The 14130-nt window shown below is 42.4% G+C and overlaps 1 protein-coding gene across 1 annotated transcript in view; it reads right to left on the bottom strand.

Moving 5' to 3' along the window:
* Positions 1-14130, bottom strand: part of URB1 (URB1 ribosome biogenesis factor) — an 89163-nt gene that overhangs the window by 68277 nt on the left and 6756 nt on the right. Inside the window, exons 4-9 of the mRNA XM_075910757.1 lie at positions 11371-11503; positions 10021-10117; positions 8375-8460; positions 4499-4624; positions 2459-2589; positions 392-587 (exon numbers count right to left, since the gene is read on the bottom strand). Of these exons, the coding sequence (XP_075766872.1) occupies positions 392-587; positions 2459-2589; positions 4499-4624; positions 8375-8460; positions 10021-10117; positions 11371-11503 (769 nt within the window). The remainder of the gene's footprint in view (positions 1-391; positions 588-2458; positions 2590-4498; positions 4625-8374; positions 8461-10020; positions 10118-11370; positions 11504-14130) is intronic.

Here is a 14130-nt window from a genome sequence, read left to right on the forward strand (position 1 = left end):
GCTACTGAAGTCAATGGAGCACCCTCAATTTATACCAGCTGAGCACCTGGACCAACTTGAAGTCAACCTTGAAAAATTATTCCCACAATATAACCCAATTAACCCAAGTATCGCAGGGCATCCCAAGAAGGATCCATTTTGCACAGTACTAATAATGTGATGGAATGCCCTGCTGTAACAGATGGAGTTAAGGGTAAACAGCCCAATATATCAAAGTTTCCTTGTTAACTGGTTTTAGGTAGGTTATGAGGGGGTCTGACTTTTCTATCATTTCTATTACATAATCACACAAAATCATAGTTCTTGTTTCAACAAAATAAAATGCTGATCTTAGCATCAATCCTGGTCTTTTTAATATACAAAAAGCATGAATTTTTCATATTTCTCTTACCTTTCTTAGCAATTTAATATTGTCCAGCCAGGTTGATTTCACTCTTGGAATGAAGGAATATTGAGTTTCCTTGAAGTATTTATTCAGTAAATCTGGGCACACTTTAAGAATATTCACCATAAGATCAGCAACCATCTCATCCTCTGTTGCAGTTTTTAAACTCAGCAGAAAGCGCAGAAGCACCAAATTTCCTCCTCTGTTAACAATACATTTTGGGAGAGAAGGAAGAGAAAAGTCATAATTTTAATACTTTTGAGTTGTCCACTAGTTCAGTAACTCAATATGAATGATGCTATAATACAAGAGGTCAAATTGTGCTCTACTCTAATTTTTTCTGGTGCAAATCCAAGTAACTTCATTGACATTAACAGAATCACTCTGGGGCTATGTTTAGACTGCAGGCTTCTTGGGCAAGAGCAAATCCACACTGCAAAAGCTCATCGAAAGAGCGATGTGCTTTTGCAAAAAAGAGCGTCCAGACTGCATGGACGCTTTCTGGTAAGTAAGCTCTGACTGCTCTGCACAGAATGGCCACCAGGGCACCTGTGCTTTTTCCTCCTTTTGCTCAAAAAAACCCATCTTCCCTGTCCCCACACACCTTTTTGCAAAAGAACTCTTTCACAAAAAGGCGTTCTTCCTCGTAGAATGAGGAATACCTACGCCGGAAAAAATCCCTCTGTACTTTGGATTTTTTTGCACAAAAACAACCTTGAGGTGTGGACGCTCTGAGTTTTTTCCAACAACTCTATAGTGTAGACATAGCTTGGATTTATACTGGTGTAACTGAAAACAGAATACAGCTAAAGATCTCTTATATGATATACTGCAATTAAAACAGAGCCCTCGTCAATACAGTTATAACTGAGATATTAAAAAAATGTCTAACCACGTTTCACAAACTTGAACACCTAGAATTATAGCGTTACATTAAACTGGAAAACTGGTTAAGTTCAGTGCCTCTGAAGTGATACATGATGGTTAAGAGGCAACTTAATCAAATCTAGACCAGGGGTGGACAATCATTTTTGACCGGGAACCACTTTAGAAATTTTTTAAGTGGCCCCAGATCGCCCCAGAGGGGCGGGGCCTCAGGCAGAAGAGGCGGGGCAGTGCACTTCCCTGCCCACAGACCCTGCCTGGTCTGTGGGTGGGGGAGCACGTGAAGTCTTTGCCCCCGTGCTCCCCAGAGAGAACGCCAGTTGTTCTGAACAGCTGGGGATCCCTCTAGGCACCCACAACTCTGGCGGTCTGGAGTCTGCCCCCCACCTTGTACCGTGCTTAGAGTCACCCACCAGCTGACCAGCAACTTGTGGGTGACTAAGTGCCAAGCCCTTTAGCAAGGCGGGAGGAGACTTCGCATGTTCCTCCCACCCCCACGCCAATCAGGGTTTGGGGGTGAGGAGAGTGTGTGAAGTCTCCTCCCACCCTGCAAGGAGCATGTGGCGCTTCTAACTTTGATTGTCCTGAGGGCAGCACAAAGTCTCTCCCTGCCAGCAGGCACATGGCGCTTAGAGTCAACTGCCAGGGCTGACTAAGCGCCGTGCGCTCCCCCAGCCCTAGGTCCTGATTGGCCTGGGGGCGGGAAAGCAGCAGGACCTCCACGGGCCAGGTCAACCTGCTTGGCGGGTTAGATCCAGCCTGCGGAGGCTATTTTGCCCACCCCTGATTTAGGCAGAGAAAAACTACCTGATGGGATCTCTAATCCAGCAGAAAAAGATACAATGTGATCCAATGTCTAGAAACTGAAGCTTAAAAAGATTCAACTGGAAGACAGACATTTCTAAGCAAGGAGGGTAATTATCTATTGGAACAGATGCCTAAGGGATATAGTAGATTCTCCATTACTTTAAATTAGGGATGTTAGCTATCGGGTAACTGAACAGTTGTATAACCACATGAAATCTTTGCAGTTACACCACTACTCTACAGCCTGTGTTATGCGGGTGGTCAAACTAATGGTGCCCTTCTGGCCTTAAAAAAAAATTATGAAATAGAGACTGGAAACCCAGCTGCCCCAACCCCTCCCGCCCCCCCATGAATATAGACATAAAAGCCCTGCTAATTTACCTGCCAGATGTGCCAAGGCTTCGATCATAGAAATTAATGCCATGTTTCAGAGAACAACAGAGGTCCATTAAGAAGTTATGAACCAGTTCTCTTACCATGACCTTTCCTGCCTCTTCAGGGTCTTGAGTAATCTATAAGGTACATAGGAATTATGAAAAATAAACATTTTAATTGTTAGTTTAATTAAAGAAAATCTTACAACAAATTCACTTGTGTGTGTATTTTACACAGCTGTATTTTTACACAGACAACTCCTACTTTATTCATTTTAGTTTCTGTTTAAGTTAACAAGGCAAGTTTTAACCTGTGTATTAAACACATTCAATAATATAGGATTTCTTCTATTCATAGAACTCAAATTGCATAATTTGGGAGTGTTTTTATTAAATATAAGACATTGTCACCTAGGACTTTCTGGCAAAAAAATAAGGACAGAAAAGAAAATCAAGCCAGATGAACAAACTGAAAAATGAAGCTAAACAGAGATGTGAGTGTGTCATTTTTATAAAGGGATTATGGTTTGACCATAATCCCTTTACAAAAATTAAGATTTAAAAATGAATTTTAAATGTTCAGTGCAAGAAAGCTATCTCTGAAATCATACAGATGCTATCAGCACGAAGCATACAAAACAAATAACATGTTCCTTGAGCCAATGTTGGGTCAAGATATTGGTCCTTCATAGAACAATTTTAATATAGTACATAAAAGTTGGATAGCCTGCACTGCTAAGTCTCCTGGAAAGAAAAAAAAGCATGAATTCCATTACAGATACAGCACAAAAATGAGAGAACAGACCAACAAAATGTATCAGGTCAAAGACTGGCTATTTAATTATTTTATGTCTGGCATATTTTAAGACTTCTGCAAATGCAAAATTCATTGGCAAGTTATTGAGGGGAAATACACAAAGCCTTCTGACAAAGCAGTTTGATTCACATTGCAACAGTCTGAATAATTCACCATTGGAATGCATGTAGTATCGTGTGTGCATGGCTCTTTACTAAATACTTCATAGAAACAGGCCCTGGCTAGTTTACAAGCTTCTTAAAACGTGAACTGCATATACACTAGGTACCAAGACAGGAGCTGACAAAGAGACATTCAATTAATGATAGACCTTTTCATGGAGAGAGTTGGTCTTTTAAAATCAATAGATACTGATATAAAGGCCCCAGACAAAACCCATCAAAAGCAACGGGAGTCTTTCATTCCACTATACAGGCTTTGCAGAAGACCCAAAGGCAATTTTAGATTTACGAATGGAAATATCTGAGATGCGGTATAAGTGGAACTAAAAGATAACAACATATGCCGTTCTGGTTATGTAGAGTAAACACAAAAGTGACTTATGCAGAAGCATTGCTGTGCTAGAGGGTACTAGGTTTCAGAGGAATGATTTTTTCACTCATTTGCCGGTGAAAGCAAGAACAGAATCAATCCCGAAGACAAGACTGCTCTTTATTCTGGGGCATTATTTCCTGGAGTCAACCTAATCTGATGTACGGAAACTGGGTACCTGGGAAAGATAATGAGATAGGCACTGTACAGTCTAATCTTTGCTCTCTCCTTCTTCATCTTGTCCTAAAATAGGGAGCAAGTTCTTCCTACAGCCAAACTGAGAAGAACACTGAAGTGTCAACATGCCCCAAAGGCAGCACTTTTGCCTGGATAATAGCTCTGTTCTATAGTACCTGATTTTGACAGAGAAAAGAAAGCATCCGCCCCCACATCCCAACCACCATCAAAATAGAGGTCCCTCTATGCCTTTCAAGTAGTCAGAAAAAAAAGGACATCCCCTCTGCCGCTCTTCTCAGGACTGAACCTCTAGTCACCACCAAACTAGCCAGGTTGTTTGTTGTTTTTTTTAAAACAGTGCAAGGCATGGCTCTCTCCTCTTCCTAAGATCATAAACAGAAATAACCCTAACCCCAGCTGGACCACTCTATACCACCTGTTTGTGGGCTGCACAGACTCAAACAAGGAAAGAAATACAAGACAAGGAGTTATGAGAAACATTTTATGAAAAAGTTACCATACCTTGACACCCTCAGTGCTGACATCGGTAATCCCATTCCAACGGTAAAGAGAAGCAATGTGATTTAACACTTCCACAGTAAAAAACCGCACCTTCTGTGTCTTACTGATACCTTTATTTTGAACCACCTGAAAATAATTTTTTTAAAAAATTGTGTTTTATATACTGCAAATTACTATGAAATGGACAATACTAGTGTCCATCAGTTAACCTAGCACTGACCAGTTGCCATTGCTAAGACAGAAGCTTTGCAGAATCAGAGCCCTGCACTTCTATTGCTTTCACACACCTCCCTCTTCTCTACTAAAATAGAAGTATTTGTCCCTTTCTCCTCAACCTGGGAAAGCAGCACTCCCCCACAGTTTCCCTAGCGTACTGAGAGCAGCCTTTCCTGTTTCGACCTACTTTAAGCACATAGGGGCTGTGTCCAGACTCAGGGGTTTTTTCGAAAAAAGTAGCCTTTTTTCGAAAAAACTTCACCTGCATCTAGACTGCAGCCGCGTTCTTTCGAAATTAAATTGAAAGAATGCGGCTTTTCTTTCGACGGTGGTAAACCTAATTCCACGAGGAAGAACGCCTTCTTTCGAAAGTGCTCTTTCGAAAGAAGGCATTCTTGAAAGCAAACAGGCTTTTTAGAAAGAGAGCATCCAGACTCACTGCTTTCTTTCGAAAAAGCGGCTTGCTTTTTCGAAATTCCGCGTGCAGTCTAGACGCTCTCTTTCGAAAGAGGCTTGCAGTCTAGACATAGCCAGGGTGTGTCTAGACTACATGGCTCTGTCAACTGAGACATGTAAAGTAGTTTACTCAACATAGTCAATGAAGCGCGGATTTAAATACAGGCAGTCCCCGAGTTACGCGGATCCGACTTATGTCGGAGCCGCAGTTACAAATGGGGCTTTTCTCTCCCCGGAGGACGGGAGCGGAGGGACGCCCAGCAGACCAGGGAGACGGGGGGCAAAGCCGCGGAGGACGCCGGCAGCAGGACAGGGGCTGCCCCCCCAGCAGACCAGGGAGCTACCCCCCAGCAGACCAGGGAGACGCAGAGCAGCTTTTCTCGCCCCGGAGGATGCGGGCGGCAGGACTGCGGCACGTCTCAGTCCCGCCGCTCGCAGCTTCCTTGGTCTGCTGGGTGAGGGGGTGCAGCTAGTGCGCCCCCCCCAGAAGACCAAGCTTTTCTCCGGACGCCTGTGGTAGAGCAGCTGGGGCGCTGCCGGTTGGTCCCACAGCGCCGCTCTGGGCGCTACTGGACCAACCCGGCAGCACCCCAGCTGCTCTGCCCCAGGCGTCCCCAAGTCAGCCGCTGCTGAAACTGACCAGCGGCTGACTACAGGAAGCCCGAAGCAGAGTTGCTCTGCCCCGGGCTTCCTGGAATCAGTCGCTGATCAGTTTCTGCAGCAGCTGACTTGGGGACGCCTGGGGTTCTTAAGTTGAATCTGTATGTAAGTCGGAACTGGCGTCCAGATTCAGCCTGTTGAAACTGATCAGCGGCTGATTCCAGGAAGCCCGGGGCAGAGCAACTCTGCCTCGGGCTTCCTGTAGTCAGCTGCTGGTCAGTTTCAGCAGTGGCTGAATCTGGACGCCAGTTCCGACTTACATACAGATTCAACTTAAGAACAAACCTACAGTCCCTATCTTGTACGTAACCCGGGGACTGCCTGTAATCCCCGCTTCATTAACATAAAATGGCCGCTGCACTGTGCGGACGATCAGCTGATCCGGCACAGCGTGGCAGTCTAGACGCGGATCGGTCAACAAGGGAAGCCTTTGTCGACCGCCCCTGTAAACTTTGTTTCTCGGAGCCATGTAGTCTAGACACACCCTTAGAATACTAAGTGCCTGCTGGACTAGAGCCTCACTGTGGACTAAAGATCTCCTAGCACCTTTAGAATGCCAAAATCCCCCATTAGCTACAGGCAAGGAACTAGAAAGCTGTTAGAAAAATGCGCAGACCTTACAAGCTGTGGAATCTGAAGAGAAGGGAATGTTAGCTATCCCGTGGAGTTTATATATGTTGGAAGCTCTGCTCTGAATATAGAAACTGAAAAAAAAATCTACTGGGGGAAGCTGGCAAGAGTTGTTACCCAAGTAACCCCACGAATGCACCAAGCAGAAGTTAGCCTAGCACTGACCAGTTGCCATTGCTAAGATAGAAGCTTTGCAGAATCAGAGCCCTGCACACTTCTGAGCTTCAATTAGACATTCAGGGGAAACGTCTGACTTTTGGGCAACCAATAACTTTGCTTAAGCAGGATTTGGATAGCTTAGGCTTGTTCTTAACTGCAGTTCAAAGAATTTACAAGCTCTATGAGAAAAATCTGAGGACCATATACATTTCACATAACAAACTGTTCCAGGTGTCTCCTCCCCAATACCCATTTGCAAAAAAAAAAAAAAAAAAAAAAAAAAAAAAACACACACCACTGCACCTAAAGTAAATGTAATAAAACTACTGTGAATATAGCATTACCCCTGTAAGAGCAAGCAAGGCACTTCCAAAAATTAATATTTTCCCCATAACATTTTCTCAGTTATATTTTTTTATTCTTCTTTTCCTTGTTAAATTTTAACCCCCCATGGATTATGTTATTAATGAAACCCTGATACATGCCAGAACAAGATATGCAACACAGAAAAGCCAACAATCCAGGAGAAAACTTCATTTTTGGAACTCCCTGATTTCTAAGGGCCTGATTTTGCAATCCCAACGCTAGCTTTTTTAAAGTTTAACATAACGTACATGGCGTCCCCACTGTAAGTCACCCCAGTATACATCCGTTCCTCAGTAGAGTCTTTGACGCTTGTAGGAACTGATGGGTTACAAGTTTTCCCATTCCCCGCTCTTAAGTTGTGCCAAAATTAAAAAAAAGTCCAAGTTTTTTGGAACAAATCTTGGACTTGGGCACAGCTAGACTACCCTCGGCTTCTGAAATATATGCAAATTAGGTGCTGATTTGCATATCTTCTTCCGATCCCTTTTTCGGAAGAGGTTTAAAAAATAAAAAGCAGTCTAGACGGGGTTTTTTGCACAAAACCCCCCTTTTTCAAAAGAAACCTCCTGTTTTGAGGAATAAGGGTTCTTTCAAAAAGGGGGTTTTTGCACGAAAAACCCTACCTCGACTGCTTATTTTCCCCCCCAAAAAAAACCTCTTCCGAAAAAGGAATCGGAATAAGATATACAAATTTGCACCTAATTTGCGTATCCTCTTTCGGAAGCCAAGGGTAGTCTAGACGTGCCCTTAGAGAGGATGGCCTGTAAACTAAAAGGCCAGTTTTCATTTATGTTGTTAGTTACTCTTTCCTGTTGTGCGTGGCAGACTACCTCACTAACTCCAAATCAGGAGACTCCCAGTCTCAACTGCAAGCAGATCCAGACTATAACAGATATCTTTAGTCAGGGAGAGGGATGTTGCAGAACTGTATCTAAACTATGTTCTTCATTGGAAACCTATAGTAAATGTGCTCACTCACCAGAGAAGGACAATTCTTTGCACCCTATTTGTCCCAACAGCCCCCCACTTATTGTGGATCCAACACTCCACTTCCCAAGAGGGAAATGAGAGGGGAAGTGGGCAAAATGTTACGAACACACGGTAAGTAGCTTCTAAATTCAGCAACTTGGACATTTCAGTTAAAATTGTACTTAAAAACACCATGTTACAAGCTTCAGCACTGAAACAATGTTATGGCCATTATAAATCCCTGATGAACAAACTCAGGAACAGAAATGCTGATGATGCTTTGTAGCATAATGCCAGAATAATAAATAGATGTTTTCTCCATAATGTTTGGGAATTCGTTGGGAATCCATTGCAAAGCTGTCTTCAGAAGCTAGAAAAACAGAAAGCAAGGGACAAAGCCATTTCAAGGGCACACCATACCTTTGTTCCCAGTGTGGAAAGCAGAAGATTGACAGTAGATACTTTATCTTCCTTTAATCCAGTCCTAAGAATATCTGGAATGAAATCTAAAAAAAACACTTCAAATGTTAGAGTCTTGATCTGAAGAAAAGCAGCATTGGAATATGAAATTAATTTCATACTTGTTTGTCTTCAATGTCATGTCACTCATCTCTGTATTGTATTTAAAGATGAACAAAAATAACAGTATTAGCATGCATGGTGAATAAATAATTTAGCAGTAAACAAACTGCTGTGACATTGCCTTTTATAAAATACTTAATTGTAAGAATTATTAGCCAGCTAGCTGGTTCAGTTACTATTTAATATTTATAGTGAGCTAATACCTAGAGCCCTCAACCAGGTCACAGTTCCCTTGTGCTGGGCTCTGTGCAAACTTATAGTTAATGACAGCCCCAAAGGGCCTGCAGTCACTGAAGTCAATGGAATGAATTATAAGGTCTGATCCAAAGACAACTGATATAAACAGAAGCAGTCCCATCAACTTCAATGAGCACTGGATCCAGTTCCTAGTAGGGTAAGTGTGCAGATAAGCCTTTTCAGAAGCAGACCCTAAATTAGCTAAAAAAAACCAGATTCCTTCCCTATTGCAGTTCTATGAGCTATATTCTATGTGAGGCTAGTACAGTCTTTCCTCAACATACTGAGATTATACAAACACCCTCTGAAGGTCCTTCCATAAAAAGAGCCCCAAAGAAGGGCTTAAGGCACTGGTGAGCAACCTGTGATCTAGTGGGGTCCTATGTGTAGCCCACAAGACATTTTGTTTAGCACTGTGCACACATAGGGTTGCCAGATTCTGCTGGCTTTCACCCGCTTCCGTTTTTTTCCTACCGGTATTACTAAAATGACACACACTTAAAGCAAGGGCACGTGAAGCGAGGTGCGTGCTGATTGCACACAACATTGCAAGAGCCATGCCTCTGCGTCCAATGAAAGTGCTGCTATGGTTCAGTCAGCACACCCCACAAATTCTAGTTACTCAAGTGCAGTTAGCAAAACTACCCTATCTCAGGAAATCATCTTGGTTATGACAATCTTGCACCCCACTGAGATGAAGGAGCGCCAATCATGAAACCCCCTCACTAGTCTGGGTTGACCCTCATTGGCTGAAGAGACATACCGGGTAAAGACAGTGGTTCTTTGATCCATGGAAAGTCCAGTCTAAGAGCTTACATAGGCCTCGCACAGGCTGTCAGTGAAATTCATCTCTGTGCAGCGTTAAAAAACTAGATCTTACCTGATTTTCAGATATGACACTTTAAAAGACGGCAGCACAACCAATGTTATTACAGCCTGAACAAATCTGAAAGCCATAAAGCCTCTGTCTTCTGATTTTTGTGGTTCTAAACATACTATAAGTTTATATTTTGTGAATTGTGTCATCTAGTCCTTCCTATTTATCTGGCAGTCTCTTTGCAGTCAGAATAAGCAATAACATCACTACTATTTTTAGCTAGCACAGCCTAGTGTTGTGGAAAGTATAAGCTTATTTAAATCAATGTTTAAAAACAAATTTCCTGTCTTGTCAATGCTGTTTATTTGGTTCACATTTTTAAACATTATTTTTAAAAGATACTCTTAACAAATCAGTAATTGTGAAGTACCTTTTAACTCCAGCACTTGTACTAGGATCATGTTGTCACCAGCTATTAAAAAGGAGAGAGCAAACTGAATATATGCCATACGGACATCTGGTTTTCCCTAAAAGAAAATTAAAAGACACTTTTTAGCATATAAATTATTACAGCAGTAGTGTTTTATAATTATATAAGCATATCCCCAGAATATTAATTTGAAAAAAATACATGAGTTTGTCAGCCACAGTCTATTAACCCATGGTGATACTTTCATATCTCAGCATTCAGTTAGGAAAGCTTGTTGGTTCAGTAATTTTTAAATTTTGAATAACTGGGCTATGTCACACATGATAAGTGGTATAATGGTCTGACCCTAATCCACATTTGGATATATTACCAAATCCCCAAAAGTTCGTTGCTCTATTCAGGATCAGTTTCTCTCCTAAAACAAGCCAAAGACCAGATTAATAAAGTGCTGTTGCTCAGGACTGAGGTGTACTGACAATGCCAAGGAAACTGAAGGGAAATCTGCCTGCATAAAGGCCATGAGATCTGACTGAATTATGATTTTAAACAATTAATTACTCAACTTCCATTTGGAAAATGAAATCTGCAGCCTGTTAGTGCAGCATTTCTCAATAAACTAGGCTACCTGATACATGGCAGCAAAATTCACCCAGTTTTCCCTATGACATTATAATTTTCAGACACCACGCCCTATCTGTCCCAGATCAAGGGTGGCACAGATCAAGCATGGTATGAAAATGAAATGAGCAATTGCTATGGTTGCCAGTACAAGATCTCCCACAATGACACTGAGGCTATTTCTACACTGCCGGGGGGAGGGGGAGTTTTGGAAAAGACACACAAACTGAGAACTGCAATTTGCGTATTTTTTTCCAATTCTTTTTTCTGAGGGGTTTTTCCAACATTTGGCTCGTCTACTCTGGGCCAAATGTCAGGAAAAAAAACTTTTTTCGGAACATCCCTTCTTCCTTGTAAAACGAGGTTTACAGGAATGCCGAAAGAACACATCTGCTTTTCGAATTTTTTTTCGGAAAAGCAGATGCATTCCTTGGATGTGGCAGAGTTTTACCAGGATATTTCTGGTATCCCAGAAAAACTCTGCAGTCTAGACATAGCCTAAGAAATATCCATGACCTTTAGGTGTTTCTCACTTAAGTGAATGAGAAACTGCATAGACCAGCACTAGTGCCTATTATTAACAATCAAACAGAAGGGGAAGAAAATGGGTAAAGGAGCAGCTGTGGATGAACACACAGTGGACAAGCATTTGTAAGTTTATGTTAAAAAATTAGGAAAAGTAAACCAAAGACAGCTCTAGGCCAGCTCTTCTGACCCCTGCAGATACTTTACCTTCTTATCTCTTTTCTTCACTAATCCAGGCAGGAATTTATGATTGAAATCAAAATGGCTATAGACATCCCTTGCAGAATCTGGTCCCTGTGCCACCATGGCCGACAACATGGTGAGGCATACTCGAGCCATCCTATATGAATAAAGGGGAAGGGTGAATTCTAGTTATTGCACGAATGATGGTCACATAAACCCTTGCAGATGTTGTAACGTGAGAATTTATACTTCTCAAATCACCCAGCCATATCTTCCACCCACGTCAGCAGGAGTTGCAGGCACAGAGCAGCTTTCAGAGTCTGAGAGTGAGTAAGCATCACAGTCAGAAAAGCTAAGTTCTAACTACACCAAAACTGATCCTGCATTCCTATTTCATACAAAGCTCTCACAGCCCATGGGAGCTTGGGTCAATAAGGGATGCAAGAGCCAGCATCTTTACAAAGCAACCACTGTTATTAATTTGGGCAAAATGCTTGTGACTTTTCCCTAATTCACAAAGAATTCTGGACAATCTTATTTTCATAGACCTGTTTTTAAAAATACATTTCTCAGATTAAGGCCTTGAGCCTCCAAATTCTTATTTATGTACTTTAGTACAGAGTAGTGCCTTTGAAACTACCTTGGCAGTAAAGGTAAGCACCAACATAAATGTTTATAATACTGTGGCCTCAATTCATTTCCACACAATTTTTGTAGCATTATTATTGCTTATTTTTATTTGTTGAAGAATGGAGAAAAAGAACTGTGTCCCTATCACCTGACCAAATACTGAGGTTCTTACTCAGTTTTCATTCAGATTTCATACTCAGTGACTGCAGTGGAAGTCTACCTGAGTAAAGAAAGGAAAAAGTTAAGAGGTACTGATATAGAAGAAGTAGGCAAAAGGGAATTTATATATACATTGTGGGTGTATGCGGAGTTAATGGAAACAAATATAATGGGATCCTGAATATTGATTTTCCAGAATACGGGGGAGAGGCTCCAATTCCTACATCCACTGACATCAACAGGATTTTGCCATTAATTTCAAAACTGCATTCTGCAGCCATTACTGATGTGTGAAGACATGCCATTATTAACAGCTGCAAGACCAAGCCCTGAAGTCCCAATATTGGAATATTATCATTCACAAAAAAATTCTGAGGTGTAAACAAAGCAGAAATATGCCTCAAAAACATGACTGCTTTATGTTTCAACTGACAACATATATGCTCAACAAATTATTGTAATCATTATAGTCTATGCTAGGCATGTAAAATTTTGATTATTTGGCTAATCAAATAGTCGATAAGGATGCTTCGGCCTTTGAAGTGTAGCAACAGCCCTAGGGCTGTTGCTACACTTCAAAGGTAAAAGCCCTTGGGGGAACACGGGGCCAGTGGGGAATCAAGCAGTCCCCCATTGGCCCCATGATCCCTGGGCTCCGTACGGCGTTGTCTCTTTGAAACACTGCGGGGAGTCCGGCATCATGCTCCACATAGTGTTTCAAAGCGGCAGCACCGCATAGAGTCCAAAGTCAGCGGGGTAGTCCCCAGCTGACTCCGGGCTCCACGCAGCACTGCCACTTTGAAACGCCACATGTAACCCGGGGCCAGCTGGGGACTCCCAAGCTGCACATGGCATTTCAAAGCAGCAGCATCGCATTGAACCCGGGGTCAGGTGGGGACTCCCCCACTGGCCCTGGGCTCCATGCGGCGCTGCCACTTTGAGGCACCCCTTCCTATTTCCCCTCCCTTGCTGCCTCTTTCTGATAGAGGCAGCAAGGGGGGGGGAGCGACTAGTCCTGCACCCCGCTGGTGCAAATGACACACAAAATAATTGTTTTGTGACTGCCAAATCCCTTGGCCTTTCCAATTGGCCAACTGAGCTACTAAAAGTAAAAATACCCTGTTTGAAATTCAAAAGGGCAGTATCTCTTAGTAAGCTCTGTAAAGATTTCTCCAATAGCTGTATTTTGGGTTCATTATTATGTGGGTACACTATTTTTTGTAGTATTGGTGTAGCCATGCTGGTCCCATGATATCAGAGAGACAAGGTGGGTGAGGTAACATCTTTTATTAGATTAACTTGTATTGGTGAGAGAGAGAAGATTTCGATCTTACCAAGAGCTGACTAAGAGCTGTGAATGCCACAGACAGGGTCCCTGAACCTTTAAGCACCTTCCCTCATCCAAATGAGGCAGAAAAGCAAGAACCATCCACCAAACCTCAACTACCATCAAGGAATAAAGCAGAAGAAATGGTAGTTGAAGCCTTTGGACTTAGGCTATCAATAAATTAAGAAATAAATTCAATCAAAAATTAATTGTCACATTTAAGAGACTGGAACATAAGAACATAAGAACGGCTGTACTGGGTCAGACCAAAGGTCCATCTAGCCCAGTAGCCTGTCTGCCAACGGTGGCCAGCACCAGGTGCCCCAGAGAGGGTGGACCGAAGACAATGATCAAGCGATTTGTCTCCTGCCATCCTTCTCCAGCCTCTGACAAACAGAGGCCAGGGACACCAATTCTATCCCCTGGCTAACAGCCTTTTATGGACCTAACCTCCATGAAATTATCTAGCTTCTCTTTAAACTCTGTTATAGTTCTAGCCTTCACAGCCTCCTCTGGCAAGCAGTTCCACAGGTTGACTACACGCTGTGTGAAGAAGAACTTTCTTTTACTAGTTTTAAACCTGCTACCCATTAATTTCATTTGGTGTCCTCTAGTTCTTCTATTATGGGAACTAATAAATAACTTTTCTTTATCCGCCTTCTCCACAC

The sequence above is a fragment of the Pelodiscus sinensis genome, chromosome 1 (assembly GCF_049634645.1).
Source record: "Pelodiscus sinensis isolate JC-2024 chromosome 1, ASM4963464v1, whole genome shotgun sequence".
NCBI lineage: Eukaryota > Metazoa > Chordata > Testudines > Trionychidae > Pelodiscus > Pelodiscus sinensis.